This window comes from Pseudorca crassidens, chromosome 2 (genome assembly GCF_039906515.1).
Source record: "Pseudorca crassidens isolate mPseCra1 chromosome 2, mPseCra1.hap1, whole genome shotgun sequence".
Lineage (NCBI taxonomy): Eukaryota > Metazoa > Chordata > Mammalia > Artiodactyla > Delphinidae > Pseudorca > Pseudorca crassidens.
In genome coordinates, this window is record NC_090297.1 from 143,650,589 (window position 1) to 143,671,817 (window position 21,229).

The 21,229-nt window shown below is 36.9% G+C and overlaps 1 protein-coding gene and 1 non-coding gene across 8 annotated transcripts in view; one reads left to right on the plus strand and one right to left on the minus strand.

The window, feature by feature from the left end:
* Nucleotides 1–21,229, minus strand: part of RPS6KC1 (ribosomal protein S6 kinase C1) — a 221,614-nt gene that overhangs the window by 79,030 nt on the left and 121,355 nt on the right. For 6 of the 7 annotated variants that reach the window (XM_067728978.1, XM_067728975.1, XM_067728976.1 and 3 more), the window contains 2 exons: nt 10,465–10,580; nt 987–1,079 (listed from right to left, as the gene is read on the minus strand). In XM_067728978.1, coding sequence (XP_067585079.1) covers nt 987–1,079; nt 10,465–10,580 — 209 coding nt within the window. Of the gene's footprint in view, nt 1–986; nt 1,080–10,464; nt 10,581–21,229 lie in introns of those variants that run through there. The other variant, XM_067728980.1, reaches the window with a different exon arrangement.
* On the plus strand, nt 12,442–12,514 carry TRNAG-CCC (transfer RNA glycine (anticodon CCC)). Its single transcript has one exon. It is a non-coding gene; the product is annotated as a tRNA-Gly (tRNA).

The window sequence follows — 21,229 nt, forward strand, 5'->3', positions numbered from 1 at the left end:
TAGTTACTGTTCAAATTACCTGAAATATACTGCATATTGTTCAATTTTAGTATGGACTCACATTCATACTTTAGAACACAAGAAGTACTCAATGAACATGAAGTTATAAATAAACACTAAGGTGCTTCATAAAACATGGATAACATAAAAAAGATTAATTTGTAACTAATATTAAGATATTTTCTTTCACTTTGAAAGGTAAAGTGGTGGTTGACCAAATATATGTAAAACACGTTTACTGTATATGATTTTTTAATTACATTTGTAAACTGACAGGCTCAGTACTGTTAATGTCTGGCATATCTGAGATGTCACCAAATTTGGGGAAACTCAATGGCAGAGACCTCTGTTATCACAGTACTTTTATTCCAAATATAAAAATGTGTGTGTGCAAAAGGGGGTTTAGTGTATTGGAAAAAGCACAGCTTTTGGTGTCACAACGATTTACATTTGAATTTCAGTACCACCCTAAATAGCTATGTGATTTCTGGGCAAGTTACTTAAACTGTTCTAAGCATTGCTTTTACACCAACATGGGAATAAACAGGTTGGATAGGATTAATACATTGTTTATATTATATAAATGCCTAATACATGGTTTGATACATAGCAGGTACTCAAGAAATGGTACTTATTAGGAGAATGTCATTTTTTTTGACCATTAGATTGACTATACCAGTTAATGTTGAACAACTACTGACTCACTAGTTTTTATAACTATAACAGGTTTATAAAACCAAACCCCTTACTAGACTGAATGCCAACAAATAAGCACCTTCTCCTTTAACACAAGTATATTTTGCATGACCTTACATGAATTGCTTAGATAAAAGCTTTTTCTCTTCTCTTTTGTTATTTTAAAGTGCAGATGCATTTGAGTCATTTTCTCCTTTTGTTTCATATCCTTAAGATCCAAAGCTTCAAAGACATAATGTCAGCATGCATCGATTTATGACTGAACTCTTTAAGAGACACTGAAGAATTACCTTGTCAATCACCCCAAGGACTCTGAAGGCCTTCAGCTCCTCGGCAGGGCTCCTTAGGTTCCAAGGGGGCCTTGAACTTAGTGATCCTGGAGGCTAATGGAAGATATCAAAGATTATACATCAATCAGGGAGGTGCTTGAAGGAAGACTGCCTGCTGAAGCAAATGTCAGGCCAAAGGAACTAAATTTATCATAAATCAGAGAATGGAAAGATGAAAGGAGGAAGTTTCTATTTGTCTGGAATGTAAAATAAAAAAATAATCAAATCAAAAATGAAGAAAATAAAAATCAAGAAAATAGTCGCAAGTAAATAAGTCGTAACATTGAAAACAAAATTTTAAAAAGAAAAATTAATGAGCTGATGTAGTTTCTAGAGCAACAATGCAATTCAGAACTGTACAGCTGTAATGAAACTTTGTAACAAATGGCTAACTGAGCCAACAATCAATCACAGCCTTATATTTACCCCAGAAGGCTCAAGAGTAATTTAGAAGGAGGGGACTAAAACAAATGTGACAATAGAGGGAAGGAACATAAGTCATTTTCTCTCATCATAAAACTATAGCCCTTTAATGTTACTTTATAAATATATACTAGGTATGCTGAGAGGGACTGGCAAATTCAAGTTCAATCAGAATTGCCAATAATGGTGAAAAATTAAGAAACTCTGTCATATAACCAATAATTATTAGAACTGAGATTGTGTAAGCCTAGAAAAGAGATGATTTACAGAAGAAAGAAAATATTTTTTAATATTTGAACATCTGTGATGTGGAAAACTTAGTCTGTTCGCCACAAAAAAAAGTCCAAAAAAGATCAGTGAATAAGGAAGGGATATTTCAGTACCACATACAATAAAGAATAATCCTAATTTTCCACCCATTGGTCTTAGTTTTTCCCTATCAGTAAAAGTAAAACACTAGACTAGATAAACTTAAAGACATCTCCATTTGGCATTTACAACCAGAAAGCAATGCTTTATTAATCCTTATATTAAAATGGTGATGCTGCAAAGGATGATAGGACACACAAAGCCTTATTATACCCTCAAAGCAGACCTTTTTGTTGTAAAAAAAATCCGTTAGAATATATAGGAAACATTTATCATCCCCATGAGTAGACAATAAATATCCTGGTTAACCAAATGTCATGATTACCAGAGTTACTGAGTTACATTTTTGATATTTCAAGTCTTAGTGCAGCTCAGCATCACTAGACAAGAAGCTCCTTGAGAACAGGAAATATGCCTTATTCGTCTTTATATTCACAGTGCCTAGCATGTTGGTTGGAAGCAAAAAGAAAGAGCAGAAAAGAGAGAAAGGAGGAAGAGAGCAGGGTAACAAGGGAGGGAGGTTGCATAGACAAATTAGGTGTCTTTTACAAACGGGGAAAACTGTCACTTTGTGAAATTTCCTAAAAGCAGCAATCCTAATTGCTTTCAAAAATTTTTTTGTTTTTAGGTTTAGTAAGCAAATACTAACTTCAATATGCCTAAAGAGGTGGTATTTAATTTTTTTTTAAAAAGACAACTTTTTAAAGAGACAACTTGAGAACGCTGGTGACAGTGGCAACTGGACAGGATGATAATAATCTTTTTTTTAAGTACATTACTCTTTTTTTATGTTTTTTTTAATTTATTTTATTTTATTTATTTATTTTTGGCTGTGTTGGGTCTTTGTTGCTGCGTGCGGGCTTTCTCTAGTTGCGGCGAGCAGGGGCTACTCTTCATTGCGGTGTGCAAGCTTCTCATTGTGGTGGCTTCTCTTGTTGCAGAGCACAGGCTCCAGGCATGCGGGCTTCAGTACTTGTGGCATGCGGGCTCAGTAGTTGTGGCATGCGGGCTCTAGAGCTCAGGCTCAGTAGTTGTGGTGCACGGGCTTAGCTGCGCTGCAGCATGTGGAATCTTCCTGGACAAGGACTTGAACCCGTGTCATCTGCATTGGCAGGTGGATTCTTAACCACTATGCCACGAGGGAAGCCCAATAATATCTTTTTAAATCTATTTAATTTCTACTTCTAGGATATGTTTCCAAAAAATTCCTTTTTAATCTCACTTTATTAGGTGCTGAGCTAGATGACATAAAACACAGATACATCTCTGCCTCCCTAAAATCCAAGGGGAATTTTTAAGGATAGAAAAACATTTAGCAGAGTATTTTAGTAGACATATAACAGAAATAGTCTCTTCTCTCTTAATAGATTATTTTATCTTCATACCTCACCCTGGCCTGAGTGTAGTACTTACAAGAAGTTATTATTATAATCCCCATTTTACAGATAAATAAAAGGAAGTTCAGAATGGTTGGGTGTTTACCGTCAGAAAGAGCAGTGAAAGATCCTAGGCTAGACCCTAACTCCTTACTCTATTGCTTGCAGTCCTTCTGCTACACAACACATTCTGATAATTAAGAATTCATCTCCCCCTACTCTATTACCAAGTAAGAACAAGAAATGCTTGTGATTTTGGTGAAAGGAATGGTTAGGAGAAGTTATAGGAGGAAAAAGAATACTTTAAGTGATAACTTATCCATTACATTCATCTTTGAAAATATGGCCAAGCACGTCCAACATCCCTATCTCCTACTTATCCCTCTTATTCAGTAATGTCATTGGATCTTTCAGTTTCCAAAGAAACTTATCAGTTCACTTTAGCAATCTAAACAGCAAAGACAGCAAACCACAAAATCTCTACTGTGCCTTTCAATAAATTACTGTGTGCCCACTATGTGCATGATAACTGAAAGGGATATAAATCATCAAAAGACACCATCCCAGGACTTCCCTGGTGGTCCAGCAGTTAAGACTCTGCACTCCCAATGCAGGGGGCTCAGGTTCAATCTCTGGCCAGGGAACTAGATCCCGCATGCTGCAACTAAGAGCCCACATGCCGCAACTAAGAGCCCGCATGTCGCAACTAAAGATCCCGTACGCCGCAACTAAAGATCCCATATGCTGCAACTAAGACATGGCACAGCCAAATAAATAAATATTAAAAAAAAAAGACATGGTCCCTAGCTTCAAGAAGTTTACAACTTACCTGAGGAGATAAGCCAAATACATGAAAAGTTAAGTAACAATAAGACATTTTTTAAAAACATAAGACAATAGAGATAAGTCACTAGTTTATCACATGTATGATAACCTGTGGTCTCAGAAAGAAGTGGAATCAAAGGGGATTTTAAATGTTATGTAGGAATTAGGTTAGGAATGGATATTATACATAGGATTGGGGAAAAAAGAACTCTCTTGGTGGGGAAAAAAATGTTCAAATTGTAGAACAAAGGAAAATAAAATTGCACTTTTAAGGTTGGTCAGTTTTATTGACTTTAACAGGCCTTGAATGCCAGGGGAAAAAGTCTGGACTATGTTTTCCAGACTCTAGAAAACAAGTTTTTGTATGAGAAGCAACTCAACGAAAACAGTGATTTAGTAAGGTTACTTTTGCAAAGACAGGAATGGTGAAATTGTAATGGGGAAAGACCAAAGGCAAAGTGATCATTCAAGTTCTCTTTCTACTTTAACCATCTATAAAAGTTTAAGATCAGAGAAATGAACAAAGAAAGATCATGAAATAAAACCATCAATAAAAAAATCCTGTATTTCTGATATGCAGTGCTTAAATTGGGTAGAATCCCTATAGATCTATTCCTTTTTTAGATGGCAAAAGGAAACATAAATCCACAGAATTTTAAGAAAAGAAAGAGACTGAGATCAAGTCCAAAATTTTTTTTTTTCAGATGAGAAAACTGAAAAGCAGCAAGGTTAAGCAATTTGTCTAAGATGACAAAACTAGGTAATAGATAAGAGGGGATTAAATCTTATTTATAAAATAATATAACATTGTTTAGGAAAACTTCAGCCAATGCTATTGGGGCAGGGTGGGGTGGAAATATTTCTAGGCAACATGGCTGATTTCCTTAAAGAAAAAAGTAAAAATTTCACTTATTTATATTAGCTACTATATCAGAAGATGCCTAGAGAAGCAAGGAGTTCAAAACTTAAATACAGAGGGTGAGGAGAAGGGAAAGGCAAGAATATATGATAATCCAACAACCTTCAAAACCAAAGATGGCAAGTATATATCACTCAACTGCTCAAGCCAATGGCAGACTCTATTAGCCCCACACTCTGTCTTACAATACAGCCACCACCAGTGGCTAGAGTTAGCACAGTAGTAAAACCTATTTACTATTCCTGTTCAACATTGTCTAAATGGTTAAGTTAACCTTACCTTTGTTTTCATTTTTGGGGTTTTTGAAAGCTGTTGTTTATCCTGCCCAGAGTCTCTTTCACTCGGTTTTATTCCCTTTTCTCAATGAGATCTATCTCAATTCTTACCAATCTGTTAGTGAGGTACTTTTCAAACTATAACATGCATGCACATCATCTGAGGACCTTGTAAAAATGGAGATTTGGATTCAGTAGTCTTTGGTGGAGCCTAAGATTCTGCATTTCCAAGAAGATACCAGGTGATGCTGTGCTGCTGGTCCACCAACCACATGTGGAGTAAGGTTAGCTACTCATCCTTAAATAACCTGAGAGTAAGTCAGCATTATTTGGGAGGGAACTAGCAATCAAGGACAAAAGGAAAGCTCTACGAAGAACATATCAAGAATTCCGCTCTGAACCACGATAGCCAACTACACTAGTTTCTGAACTTGGCTTCATCTGTAGATTTTTGGCTTTGCCGAGACTTTCACTGGCAACCTATTAACCCTCAATACTCAGTTTCCTAAAAAAAGTCTCTCTTACATCACATTTCAAGCACAACTCTTAACTGCAGTCCTATTACTGATTTGGAATGCCCCTGATTTCTATCTTTGCTTTGCCCATGTTTCACTAAGGGTGACACAACACTCATTTTAAAATATTTGCTAAAGAAGAATTGAGAAATACCAATAATACCAGTAAACAAAATGCACAACAGAGAAATATTTTCAATATTACAGCAACTATACTCAAAATCCACAAAATATTCAGGAAAGCCATACATTCTACAGTTGTCCCTCAGTATACACAGGGGATTGGTTCCAGGATCCCCACGAATACCAAAATCCTCAGATGCTCAAGTCCCTTACTTAAAATGGTGCAGTATTTACATATAACCTACACACATCCTCCCATATACTTTAAATCATCTCTAAACTACTTATAATACCTAATGCAATGTAAATGCTATGTCAATAGTTGACAACAGGTGCCAAATTCAAGTTTTGTTTCTTAGAACTTTCTAGAATTTTTTCTCCCCAAATATTTTCGATCTGCAGTTGGTTTAATCCACAAATGTGGAACCCGTGGGTACAGAGGGCCAATTGTATTTTCATTCGTACCTTGTAATTGCAAACAAAAAAAAGTATTCGTGCTTTAAAAACTACACAATCCTTTATGTCCTAAGTTTAGACCATTTACTGTCTTTTTCTAAATTTCACTGATCTTAAGTTTTAAATTCCTAGAGCTAAAAATAGCAAATAAGCTATTTCAAGTCTTTTCCAGAGAAACCCCCTCTAATACCAATTCTTAAATCATTCAAAGTCACCAACAATTTAAAAAAAAAGAACTCCATCTCCTTTAGTTAAAACTGCACCTTTAGTTCAAATAAAGCTCATTTCCTTTTTTTCTCAGACTTGCTCCTTAAGTTTCCTCAGAGCCTTTTAGTAATGAAGTAATGAAGAAAAGAAAGAGTAGGAGAGTGCTTTTGCTCCTTTCTTTCCTTTTTTGAAAAGGATATTATCACCAACGACGGGGAAATTCGGAACTTTTTTATTTACCACGTAAGAGTCTCAAATAAACTCAATAAAGCAAAAGCTTGAACTACCACAGAAAACTCAGGTAAAGTGAGTCATGACCTAGACTGCACCAAAGGGAAAAAGAGTAATCAACAAAAAATTTCAAACCCACAAAGGATTCCTTTATTTTCTTATTCAACCAGATGAGAAAGAAATATTTGCACATGTATTCAAGAAAGGAATAATATCTGCTCTGCACAGAATTTAAGACTTGCTAAAAATCATTTATATCATTCTCTCATTGTGTTGGTTGAAACTATTGCCCAAAGATGGCTAAAGAAGAGAAATAATAAATTCACCAAGCTCATCCAGAACCTCTAGAAGACATTTAAGTTAAATTACAGATAAAAAATAATCAAGCATATCTCTGACCTAAATAAGGGCCAGATTTAAGAGTAAAATACAAAAGTGAAAATAAAAAGAAAATCCTTACCCTAAAAGAAAAACATCTTGCTCTATCAGGAAAAACTCTTCTCTAACCTCCTTGCCTAAGAACTGAAAAAAAATCCTAGCATATCAAATCTGATTCACTAGGTACCCCTTTTTAACCCTTCCTGATACAAGTTTCCATTATTCTACATGGCTCTCACAATCCTCTCTAACTTTTGTTTCCTCAATTACGTACATATTTTGGGTCCTCAATTATGCTTTAGGGTTTGCAAGAGCAGAGACTGTGTCATATCTTTAATATAACTCCAAAGTATATCTAGTTTGATACTGTATACACGCAGAGTCATAACAGAGGCTTAATGAATTTATATAAATCTAATACAATCAGCTTTCCTATACTAGATCTCTTTTTGTTTTATTTTCATTTGAAGCTATGCTTGAAGGAAAATTCTGACTGATATACTTCATGGTTCCTTTCTCCAAGTCAAAAGCTATACAGCAGGCTTTATATATTTATTTGCCTAATAAATTATTGCTCCATAAAATGACTGTGGGGAACTGTAACAGGGGATACATAAATGGAGAGTTTGAATGAGTAAGTATAAGTAGAACATTCAAAGTTAACATTAATAGAAAGAACAGAATACTGCTGATTTTGACTCCCTAAAACTTTTAGAATATGGTTATCCCTTGAATAATACGGGGTTGGGGTGCCAAACCTCCCCACAGTTGAAAATCCTAATATAACTTATAGTAGCCCTCTGTATCCACAATTCCTCCTGTATCCATGGATTCAACCAACTTCAGACTGTGTAGTACTGCAGTATTTACTGCTGAAAGAAATCCACGTGTAAGTGAACCCGCACTGTTCAAACCCATGTTGTTCAAGGATCAACTGTATTTATATACAAGATGGATTTAGTAAAAGTTCATAGAGGCGCATCCTATTTACTACATTTATGAGTATCCCCCAAAATGGATGGAGAATATACGCATCAGGATAGCACACAGGGTAGGTTGCCAACTCCACAGAAAATAAGAATCAGATTCAAAGTAATGTTTAGATAAATATTCCATTTAAAAATGATAAAATTCAGGGACTTCCCTGGTGGCGCAGTAGTTAAGAATCCGCCTGCCAATGCAGGGGACATGGGTTCGATATCTGATCCGGGAAGATCCCACATGCCACAGAGCAACTAAGCCCGTGCGCCACAACTACTGAGCCCGCGTGCCACAACTACTGAAGCCTGCGCACCTAGAGCCCGTGCTCCACAACAAGAGAAGACACCGCGAAGAGAAGCCCACGCACCACAACGAAAAGTAACGCGCGCTCACCGCAGCTAGAGAAAGCCCATGTGCAGCAACAAAGACCCAACACAGACAAAAATAAATAAATAATAAATAAATAAATTTATTTTTAAAAAAGATAAAACTCAATCCTGCCATTTGCAAAGTGACTGGACCTAGAGGGTATTAGGTATTAGGCTAAGTGTCAGGGAAAAACAAATATTGTATGATTCCACTTACATGTGGAATCTAAAAGACAAAACAAATGAATAAACATAACAAAACAGAAACAGACTCATAAATACAGAGAACAGACTGGTGGTTGCCAGAGCAGGGAGAGGGTGTGAGTGAAACAGGTGTGGGAGATTAAGAGGTACAAACTTCCAGTTACAAAGTAAATAAGTCAGCATAAGGAATATAGTCAATAGTATTGTAATAACTTTATATGGTAACACATGATAACTAGACTTACCATGGTGACCATTTTGTAATGTATAAAAATATTGAATCACTATGTTGTGCACCTGAAACTAATATAAGTCAATTATACTTCAATAAAAATAGTTTTTAATTTTAAAAATTAAAAATAAAATTCAATAGTGAAACATTAAAGGAAATAATATAATTGAAACAATGATGAAAGAAAACAGGAAAAGATCAGCAAACAGAATACAGAGAGTCACAGTAATTAACAATCTGAAAATGAGTCAGCAGCTGTCTTACTTAAATACATTCATTATGTTAGAACAAGTAACGAAAGTATATTACTTCAAAGTTGGAATATACGTTTTTGTTCTAAAAAGATTGGCCAAATGCTTAACAACAAAAATTCTTATACTAAAAGTACAGTTCTGATAACTGTATGTTTTAAAAGGGCACACAGAAAATGAAAAGGCCTCAGAAAAGCAGCAAAAAAAGTTTTAGTTGTCCAATGAACCAAGATTAAATAATGGGCTATTTTCAAACTAGAAAATTGAGACATTTTATAATTTTCAGAAAGTATAAAAAGCATATAAAAATGTGGGAAAAGGTATATAAAGCAATATATGAGGGGAGATGAAAAATAGGGCTAATGCTTATTAAGCTAGTCTAAAAAGCTTGGCTTATAGGCTGGCCTTTTTATGAGGTAGGCACTTGAATGTTCACATGTGTATGTACGTGTGCATCCACATATGAGTGATTTTTTTTTAACTCATTTAATCCTAACTACAACCTAGCAAGGAATTACTATTATCCTCATCATTCAGATGTAGAAACTGAAGCTAAGAGGTGGAGTTAAGTACCTTGTCCAATCTTCCATGGCTTCAAGGGACAGAGTTGAGATGTGAACAAGCCTGCCTGCCTCTTAGATCAATTAAGAAAATAAACACTTTCTCCCACCTCTAGAAGGTATAAGTCTTAAATTGCATCAGAAAAAAAAACTTAGTTTCATATAAAGTAAAAAAGAAAAAAACAGAAAAATTTCTTCCAGAAATTTGCCAAATCCAGATGGACATAACATAAAAACAGTAATGATAAACCAAAATGTTTCTAATGTTTTAAACATTCACCTGCTTTCCAGACAAGACTAGGGGTAGCCCCAAATAACCTAAATATCCCTGTTAGAATTATACCTTTATAATTCTAGGTAATCTATAGCTGCTACTTGTAGGACTTATGCTTAAATAATCAGTTTTAGCATGAATCAATAAACGGTGCAGGAATAGTATAAGAATCATAACTTAACTTTAAAATTTTCAAATAAAATTCAGTATAAATTACTGTCATTCTACACATGGTGATATTAGGGATGGAGTAAAGAATAAAGGGCCGAGAAAGAGAAGGAGAAAGTGAGTCCCATTTTATTCCACTTTTGATGGTTTGCTTTAATGCTTTTCTTCTCACCAACACCTTGTAAGAAAATCACTGATAAAATTCCAAAGACCAAAATGCTCAAACATTCTAGTTAGAAATAAAACTGAGAGACAAAACAGCAAAAATGGCTAAAGAAAATATAAAATGAAACATAAGACATACCTGAGATACATCATCAAGTTGAGGTTTCACATAAAGGCTAGAGAGACTCTCTGCTCGCATGAGATATTCTGCGGTTCTTCTCTTCACAGCTTCTCGACGAGTAGGGCTTGACTCTCCTAAAAGGAAAAAACAGAAATCAGGACATGTGAAAAATAAATAAACTTTCTTTAATCCAAACTGAAGATTAACTTCCTTTTACCCAATTTACCACTTGTTCACATTTCTAACTGAAAAGAAGGGAGAGATCAAAATTGGAACAGACATCAAAGTTATTCATATCAGCAAGGTCTAAAGTTATTCATATCAGCAAGGTCTCTAGATGAATTTCATTTATCTAAATTCTGAAACGCCCCTGTTTAAATATGTATAGAGAACTTGATGTATTTTATAAGAGGAGCCGATATATAAAGAATGTAATGTAAAAAGCTCTGTGGACAAGAGACCAGCCTAGCCCAAACAGTATACGATTGTCCAACTCAACAAATAGGACTAAGTGCAAGAGACATTTAATAAAAGCTGTGACATGGATGTGATATGCTATAAAAGTACCACCAAACTGGAGAATAAAATTATTTAGGGTAACTCTAAATTCACTCTGATTTTTGCAAGCATCAGGGTTTATTCATTAATAACAAATTGTCACCCACCTTACAACTGAAAACAATAATGTGATTTAAATCCTTGTAATATATTATGTGAAAGTGAACAAGGATCATTTACCCTGTCTGGCTCTCAGTTTCCCTAAGGAAAGGGTATTCAAAGTGGCCTCTAAGAAAAGATCTCAAAAAGGAGGTGTTATACTCCTGGATCTCTCCTCTCCAGAGTGGGATGGTCCTATGCTTTTACCCATTTTATATATATACTCGACTATAATATAACATTTCATTTGAAGAAAGGATTCCATGGCTGAAAGTCAAAAAGTCTGAAACCACTGTACTATATGATGTCTAAGGTTCCTAGCATAAATAATATTCAATACTATTCATGACTCATTTTTATCAAAGCACTTAATACACAGTACTGTTTTTATAATTCACCCTATGCATCTTCTGAATGAAGTTAACCAAAATGTAAGTATCACACAGTGGACAGTACCCTGGATTATATTCCAGAAACCCTGGTTATCTGAATTCTGGCTCTGTCTCTCGTTAGTCATGTGTCCGATGATAAGTCATCTCAACTCTGTGAACCTCTTCCTCATTCTCTAAAATGGAAATATATACCTCAAATGACTGTAGAGATTAAAGGAGACAACATATATAAAAGGTACTACAACAGAGCCAGTGCTATAGGAAGCAATAAGTTGTAAAGGTTTTCAATCTTGGTTTTTCTCTCAAAACCAAATCCTACACAATAATGTCACCTGGTTTCCTGAATTAGAAGTGAACTGAATTACAATAAAGCAGATATTTTTCCCCAAGAGAAAAATATTTTTCTACAGGCGGGAAAACCTCTTCTTATTTCTGCCTGGAACAACATCTTCTATTTCTTCTGGGAAATGCCCCTTTCTCCTCCCCTTCAAACTCCTCCACCTCTTCCCCCAACCACTACTAACCCTTAACAACATGGTTTGAATGAAAGCTGCTACCTTATTTCACATCTCAGCCCCTCTAGTCACTACTTGTCAGCCAAGGGTGAGCCTCCCTGTCACAGCAGGGCCAACCATAGAACCCCATCCTCTTGGCCACAGTTGGAGAAGGGAGAAATTGGCCCAACACAAACTGGACCAATCAGTCTTTCTGTGTTATTGACGCTGGAAATAAGAGAGTGGGAAGTGCCAGCAGCCATAGTTTCTGCCAAAGCAAAAAAAGAGACACAAATACGAGAGACCAAAAAAGAAAACCTAATGTGACTGGGGTCCCTGATTTCAGTTGAACCTACAATCCTGCCATTTGTTCCCTAAGGTAGTGGATTTTGTCACATGTAAACCAAAGAACGCTGAGTGAATACAGACCTCTAAGAAAAAGTACAGGGACTTCCCTGGTGGTCCAATGGCTAAGACTCTGCACTCCCAATGCAGGGGGCCCAGGTTCGATCCCTGGTCAGGGAACTAGATCCCACATGCCGCAACTAAGAGTTCTCATGCCTCAACTAAAGATCCCGCATACCACAACGAAGATCCTGCGTGCCACAACTAAGACCCAGTGCAGCCTAATAAATAAATAAATATTTTTTAAAAAGAAAAGAAAAATTGCAACAAAGTTGGGATTGCAATTTTGCTTATATACCTTTCCTTTCACAGCTTTTATCTTACAACTCCATCTCTTCTCTCCTTTATGAGCAGTAATTCACAAATATAACTGGTCTTGGTGAGGGATGGGGATCTCTACTGCCTTTTAACTGTGGGAACAATCTATATTTATTAACTCTCCAACTCCTCAAACCTCAAATAAAATGTCAATATTGCTTCCTGCCTCTGTCCTTAAAATTTACTTAATTTCTAAACCCAAGGTTTTTATTTTTACTCGGTTGAAAAATGGATATAATCTGTGAAAATCACCTAACTATAACATATTTTGAAGATAGAATGTGCCACATAAATAAGAAACATTCACTACTTCAACACACTGCTCATTCTTAGTTTTGAGCTTATTGCTCATAGACTCCAACTGCTACTCCCATTATCATTAGCTCTTCTCATTGCAGGTTATACCTTTCAAGCCCTAATTTAAATCCCCATTTAGAATTTTTGGTTCTTCTTAGGCTCAACTCTAACAGAAACTATGGCAATTTAGGGTTTTTTTCTATTTAATTCAGTGTCATTAAGCTTTAATAAAACTTCAAATTTTTCTTTTTCAAAAAAATCAACTTGAGGGCTTCCCTGGTGGCGCAGTGGTTGAGAGTCCGCCTGCTGATGCAGGGGACACGGGTTCGTGCCCCGGTCCGGGAAGATCCCACATGCCGCGGAGCGGCTGGGCCCGTGAGCCATGGCCACTGAGCCTGCGTGTCCGGAGCCTGTGCTCCGCAACGGGAGGGGCCGCAACAGTGAGAGGCCCGCGTTACCGCAAAACAAAAACAAAAACAAACAAAAAAAATATTTTGTAATCAAATTTCTGCTTTTTAAACTTTTGGTATTTCTGTTGCTTTCGAGGCAGTCACCATAGTAACAGAGAAACAAGAACCGGAAGCCAGCAGTTGAAATGGACTCCTGCTGATGATAGTGGTTCCGCTTCCATGGAAACAACAACGAAGTGATGGAAATACTGGAAGGCTTTTTAAATGTAACCTTAAATATACATACTATGCCTCCTTCCTTATCAGCCCCTTAAAAGTAGGTCACAAGCACTGCTGATCAATAGCGGCAGCCAAGGATGAAAACCACCTCTTGCAGATTTCTGCTGCAGGATACTTACTGAGGTTTTTGAGTACCAGAAAGAAAAGATTCATCTATCGATTTCCAGAATAATTCCAAGTAATCAACTTATTCATAAATATGACTTTAAACAGATTTTACTTGATCAAAATTTTTGACTCTAACCGTCTTAATTTCTTAATCTTCATTTTAAGACACACACGCAGCATATAATGATTATTTTTCAAGGAAACTAGGTTACCTGGAATTCAACTTTTAATCCCATATTAGGTCATGTGGCTATTATTTCTTCAGTAATATATCTAGGGAGACACTTAATAAATGCTTTTAAAAATGGATACGTATTTAACATTCTACCTAGGGACTTCCCTGGTGGTCCAGTGGTTAAGACTTCACCTTCCAATGCAGGGGGTGTAGGTTCAATCCCTGGTCGGGAAGCTAAGATCCCACATGCCTCGGGGCCAAAAGCCAAAACATAAAACAGAAGCAATATCGTAACAAACTCAATAAAGACTTTAAAAATGGTCCACATCAAAAAATCTTTTAAAAAAATAAAAATTCTACCTAAAGATAAACCAATACCTTCAATAAGTTCTCTACATTTCTGTTAATCATTCAGACAGAACAAGAATTTCCACTGTGCTTTGGCATTCAAAAGAGAAAAACTGCTTCCATTATTTATTTACTAACCTTTATGTCAAAAAGTTCTGGTGTACCATAAAAGATGTCTTATCTTTATATATCGTGTCAACCCATATTTCTTTACCCCAGATCAAGAGAAAGAATAGAATTAGGGTGATTATAAAGTGTGATTCATGAAAGAAGAGAGTGTAGCTGAATAGAAATGAGCAATTTCAAAGCTGTCATTGAAAATTTTTGAAAACTGCTATCCAGCAGTCCAGAGCACCAACCCTGACTCAATTTACTAAGAGAAGTTATTATAGAAGGCACAATCTATAGATAATAGAATTGTGAAATTCTAATTTACCCAAGAGACCATCACCATTTGGTACTCCTTCACTATATCTAATTCATTTAATATATTACCTTCCTTTTATAACTAAGGAAATTGAGGCTCAGGGATGTGAAATGCCTTTCTCAGTCACAAAGTTAAATAAGAGCCTAAACCTAAACCAGATCTTATGCTACCACACTTCAGGTAACTGAATTTGAATTCGATTATTCTACTGTTACTGAGTAGAGCAAGAAAAATACAGAGCACAGGACAAGTACAAGCGAGTATGGGAACAAAAATGAAGAGAAAATAAAGGTAAGGAGTTGAGGCAGGAGCCTATCAGACAAGATAGAGTAGAATCAGAGAGAAGGAAAGACTGAAGAAGATAGACAGGCACACGAGAAAATCAGAGCTATGAAGAGGTACAAATTTCACACTATATAAAAGAGAATGGGCCTCTCTGAGAAAAAGTGGGCTCTCAAACATCCTTGTAACCCAAGGATTTCCTTGGAAAACAAAGGTCCTTATTCATTTACCAATTTAAAAAAAAAAAAAAGGGCATTTTTACTCACAGAAATAATGAAAATCAGTTTCACGAACTAGAATAAAAAGTTAATTCTTCCAATTCTGTTATTCTACCCTTAGTCACTAAAAAGAATATAGCTACTGCCTCATCATTGATTCAACAAAAGAAAAGCAATGTTAAAGGAAGAACTGGCCACGTCAGACTTCTTGAAAGCCAGTATGTCTACATTTGTACTTTATGGGAAATTTTAAGGGATTTTCAAGAGTATTTTGACCATACTTGATTGTCTCCACATGCACAGAATTTAATCCCCATATAAGACTCTACTTAGTCACATCTTATATTCCTATCTCTACTCCACACTCTCCAGTAGGCCCTACTGGAGGCTCTATCACTTTACTCTTGGTCAAGCATGCTTGGTTTTCATTCAGATTTATCACATTAGGAAGAACATCCAAATCAACCTGGGTTTGCTGGGATAAGTTTTTGTTTGTTGGTGCTTCTTTTTTTTTTTTTTAAACAACTTCAGTCACATAAAAGAATATATGCCTGTTTGAGATGGCCTTGGTGGTTAGAGTTTTTTTTTAAGTGCTGATTTATTATATTCAATGGGTTTTTTGTTCTTTTCAGGTAAAGCCTACCATTTCTGACTTATGCTAAGTGTTCTGACAACAAAAGGCAACCTTGAGAAAAACTGTAATTTACGGTTCTACACATCACCCACAAATCTAGAGCCATCAGCCTTTCCGTGAATAACAAACCTGGTCAGTCAGGGAATCTGCTTCCCATTTGCATTTAACCAACCCCCATTAATGTTTTTTCTAAACTAAGTGTCATGTGAAACCTAGAAGTTCAAAGAGTCACCAGAGAATAGTAAAAGCAATAGTCACGATAACAGTTGTGCCCAGGCATTGCCTCAACTATAATTGCTTTCAATGTTGTTTACGCAGTTTTTCTGCCATTAAAAAAAGAAACAGGGCTTCCCTGGTGGTGCAGTGGTTGAGAGTCCGCCTGCCGATGCAGGGGACACGGGTTCGTGCCCCGGTCCGGCAAGATTACACATGCCGCGGAGCAGCTGGGCCCGTGAGCCATGGCCGCTGAGCCTGCGCGTCCGGAGCCTGTGCTCCGCAACGGGAGAGGCCACAACAGTGAAAGGCCCGCGTACCGCAAAAAAAAAGGAACAAACAGCCCAAAATGGAGCCACTAAGCCCATGTCACCAAACTTTAGAATACCTAACTTAATCGCAGTTTCAACCTTCCCCAGGACTGGAATCTTAACCAGTCAGTCTGGAACTTCCTCGTCAGCACCAGGGAGGTAACCAGCCAATAAACGTTTTTGTCTCCCAAAGGAAGGTGTATTGCTCAAAATAATCTTTTTTTGTTTATGACTTCCTTGTCCCATCCCCTCTTTGGCTTTAAAGACCTTTCCTTTTCTGGAGCTCTGTGGAGCTCCTTTCTACTTGCTAGATGGGATGCTGCCCGGTTCAGGAATCAATAAAGTCAATTAGATCTTCAAATTTACTCAGCTGGATTTTGTCTTTTAACAGATATGGTGTCAGTGTCAGGGTCCAAAGTGAACAAACTTCTGATGGCATTCGAGGACAAGAAAGACAGGTGTGGTATCTGTGAACCCCTTTTTGCGTTCACTGTCTTTCTTTCAGCGGTAAGTTTCTCTCAATTCTGAGCTCCTTTCTCTTTGCATCAAGCTTCAGATATAACTGGCTTTCCTTTACAGAGCAAGACAGCTTGAGCTGGTGGACAGTTCTGCCTGGAACCCAGGTCCCTAGCTTTATCATGGACTGCAATTCCCAGGTTTTTGAGTGGAACCCCCAACCCTTAATTCTGTCCCAGGATCCACTTAGGTACTGTTAGCGGCAATATGCAGTTCCCTATTTATGTGGGGCCCCCAGTCCACAGCCCACATTTGTTGAGATCTGCTGGTTCAATGCTTTCCCCAGTCCAAGGTCCCACATCCCACATTGGGGAACTGGTATGGTACACACAGGGCCTTTTCTTGGTTAGGACTCAGTATATACTAAGGTACACATTTTTTTACCTTACTTTATGTAGATAAAGGCTAAATGCTAATAGGAATCTCAGAAGTCAAAACAGCCTCAAAATTGATGCATAAGGGTTGAGCATTTAAGATCTGTTAGAATACCCACCACCTAACTCAAAGACTCCCAAGTTAGGATAAGTTGGTCACAGAATGGGTTACTGACACTCAGTCACTTGCCAACCTTAAGAAAATTTCCACGCATAGAGGTACACTGTAAAACACCACATAATCCCCAAGCCTATGACACACCCCTCTTAGGTATTAATTTGGCTCCAAGAGACCCAAAGGCCTAGCTAAAAAAATAAAAACAATAATGGGATCCTTAAAATCCAAAGAGTTAAGCACACCCTTCTGGCATACCTGCTTATTTTATGTCTAACAACTACAATCCTGCAAACTGTAGATATCTACAAAAATGGCAAAATATTACTAAAAACAACCCAGAATTACAGTGGCCATTATGGGGAACATTCCAATTAGACAAGATCATTCACTTAAGAAGTGCACTTAAAAGTAAGAGTTCCCCAGTTAAACAAACAGAATAGGATACATATTTTAACTGGTATGCAGTAGCTTCCAAAGGCTTCAAAATGCCAAAAGAACTTTATTGAAAGTTTCATTACAAAAAGCTAACAAAAAATTAAAGACACAAGAGGTACCTAAAACAAAGGAGTATAAGGCAGACACAGGACTTCCCTGGTGGTGCAGTGATTAAGAATCTGCCTGCCAATGCAGGGGACAAGGGTTCGAGCCCTGGTCCGGGAAGATCCCACATGCCATGGAGCAACTAAACCAGTGTGCCACAACTACTGAGCCTGCACTCTAAAGCCTGCGAGCCACAACTACTGAGCCTGCGCACCACAACTACTGAAGCTCACGCGCCTAGAGCCCCTGCTCCGCAACAAGAGAAGCCACCACAATGAGAAGCCCGCGCACCGCAATGAAGAGTAGCCCCTGCTCACTGCAACTAGAGAAAGCCCGTGTGCAGCAACGAAGACCCAACACGGCCAAAAATAAATAAATAATAAATAAATAAATGTATTAAAAAAAAAAAAGACAGACACAACTCCTACTGCCCCCTCTGTCTTCCTTTATCAAGTACTCATTCTAGTAATCTTCTGTTTGAATTGTCTTTCCACTCTGAAGAGACTACAAGGCCATAAACAAAAGTCCATCAAGTTAATGGCCATACAGGAACCCCTATGCCTTTGAAAGAAAGACCCTGTAAGGATCTCTCTCAGAGGTAATGAGACTGAGGATTTTCTGGTAAATTGCTACATCATTCCCTTAAACAACCAAGGGGAAACGGAAATTAAAAATTAATTTAAAACCTTGCCAAATTCTGGTAAATATCAGAGATACATTCTCCACTTAAACCACACTCAGACCTTGCAGGTGGGATCCTGGAAAAACTGGCAGAAGCCAGTTGAGGGTGAGAATTATTACCAGAGTCAATTCTGGATCTCTGTCTGTAGTACCCAATAAAGAGAAAAATAAAGTATCTTTTGCACCCAATTAGGGGATACCTCTTAAGTCCAAGGGGTTGGTCAATACTGCCAGAAATATTTACTGTTTATCTAAGCTGAAAACTGACAAAATTTTTTTTTTAATTTTAAGTAGCTCTGTGGTCAAAAGTTGGCCAAACTGGAAGCTAATATACGGAGTCTGCTAATAACTGTTTTTTAAGGCCTTCTCCCCTAAACTAAAATAATGTTCCCAGCAGGAAAGAAAAAACTTCTAAAGCCCTTATAAAAGGACTTATGGGTGGATCAACCTATGATGTCATTTAAATAACAACCCAATTCCTTGTGTAACTGAGAGCAACTGTCCTTATCTTACAAATCTTTGCAAAACTAGAAATGCAGCTCTAGAGGCAGTCCAAAATTCACCTATTCCTTTTTCCAATCCCCAAACCTCCTCTATTTATCTTAAAAGACTTGTAACTTACATTCTTTTCTTGTGCCTTTGAGATGTAAATATTAAAGTACAAACTTCAGAGAGGTAGTTCTTATCAGTTAAAAAAAAAAAAAAAGAGGGGGAAGGGGGACAGAGGGTAGGTCACTTGGAACTTGAGTAATTGAGAAATCCCAAGTGTACAGAAGCTATGAGGTCCCTGTTCGCATCTGTCTACATGTTCACATGTGCCTATATACATGTGTTATAGATATATTTTCTACCTCTGGATCGTATTGCCAAAATTAACTTATAGAAGAGCTCTGGGGCTTCCCTGGTGGCACAGTGGTTGAGAGTCCGCCTGCCAATGCAGGAGACACGGGTTCGTGCCCCGGTCTGGGAAGATCCCACATGCCGTGCAGCAGCTGGGCCCGTGAGCCATGGCCGCTGAGCCTGCACGTCCGGAGCCTGTGCTCCGCAACGGGAGAGGCCACAACAGTGAGAGGCCCGCGTACTGTAAAAAAAAAAAAAAGAAGAAGAGCTCTATTTAACTGGCTTACAACAAAAAAAATTAAGTGCTTATATAAATCATGTATTCATAAAATTCTTAAAAATATAAGAAAAGTTAACCCAATGGTTTTGAGGTTCACTCGATCTGAGATAATCTTTAGTAAGTAAAAGCTCATTTTAAGTTTGTTGATTTAATTAAAACAGACACGTCTTTAAAGTTATCATACTAAAAATAATGTTGATATACACCTTTTATTCAGCCTAGGCCAACTAAAGATCAAATAAGTTCATGTTTTCTCTTATAAAATTTGTCAGCAAGAAAAATGGCTTGGGATGAAGACTGACATTGTCTAATGTCTCATGAAGTTTTTGTGGGCAGTCTAAACATAATTGTTAAAAACAAGTAAATGAAATAGATAGATGTCAGTAGGATAAAAAGTTTTTAGGTGAACTTTCCAATAGTTTCTCCAAATCTTTTTGGTAACCTGAAATTTTGTTAACTTAAATTAAAGGACAGTCATTAAGTATCTAGATCACTTCCAAACAAGGTAAAGTACTGAAAGATTAATTACTGAACATAGGTTTATCTAATTTTTGCTTTTTTTACAGAGAAATTCAAGGCATTTGGGGTCTATTAATAAGCATGTTTTATGCCACACTGAGAAACTGTCTATGAGAAAACACATTTCTAGAAATTATAAGAAGTATTTATGAATCTGCCAATCCACAGAATGCTGATGTAAAAGATAGTTCATAATTGCTTACTTCCCAGTTCTCACTAGAAATTAAAGGTTTCTAAGGGTTAAAAATTCTCATGTAGGTAATTAAAACTACTAGAAATAATAAGGAAAAGGAATTTTATGTGTGATCAGGACTGGCTAAGATTAGAATGAATTTGATTAAGTTTCAATACCAAAAGTAAGCTGGTGTAAAATTAGAATTTGAGTTTCTCCCTATTAAAAGGGACAAAGTGTTCTTGGACTACTGGTCGGCTTTTAATAGTAAGAGATTATAAAAGGTTTTCCTTTACCTTTTGAACAATCTGCCAGGGCCAGGGAGGAGGTGGGGGACACAAAGATCTTGTGTCCCGTCAAAATCATCACCTATGTTCCCTGTTGTCTTTATCGGGTCTTTGATTTCTTAAACCTAGTCCTCTGGATATTAAAAAAAGTAAGTTTTGCTCAGAACTATGTAACCTATATTTGCCTGTAAAGTCTTTGTCACTTTGGTTCAATACATAAGCATTGTTTCGTAGTGTCCTATGACCCTATTTGACCAAGTGTTTTTATACCGTTTGATATTTTTTACAAAATTCCGAAAAATCAAATTCTAAAAGAAGTCTTTCTGACCTCTAACGTTGGGATTTTTCCAGAGGGCCCCTGGCATATCTCAAAAGATTTGTTCTCTCTTCTCATAAAAAGACAGATGTTAAACTAATTAGACTTATTTGATATGTTAAATTACATGTGAAGCATTGAGAAATAAAAATACTAGGCCTTCTTTATGTTC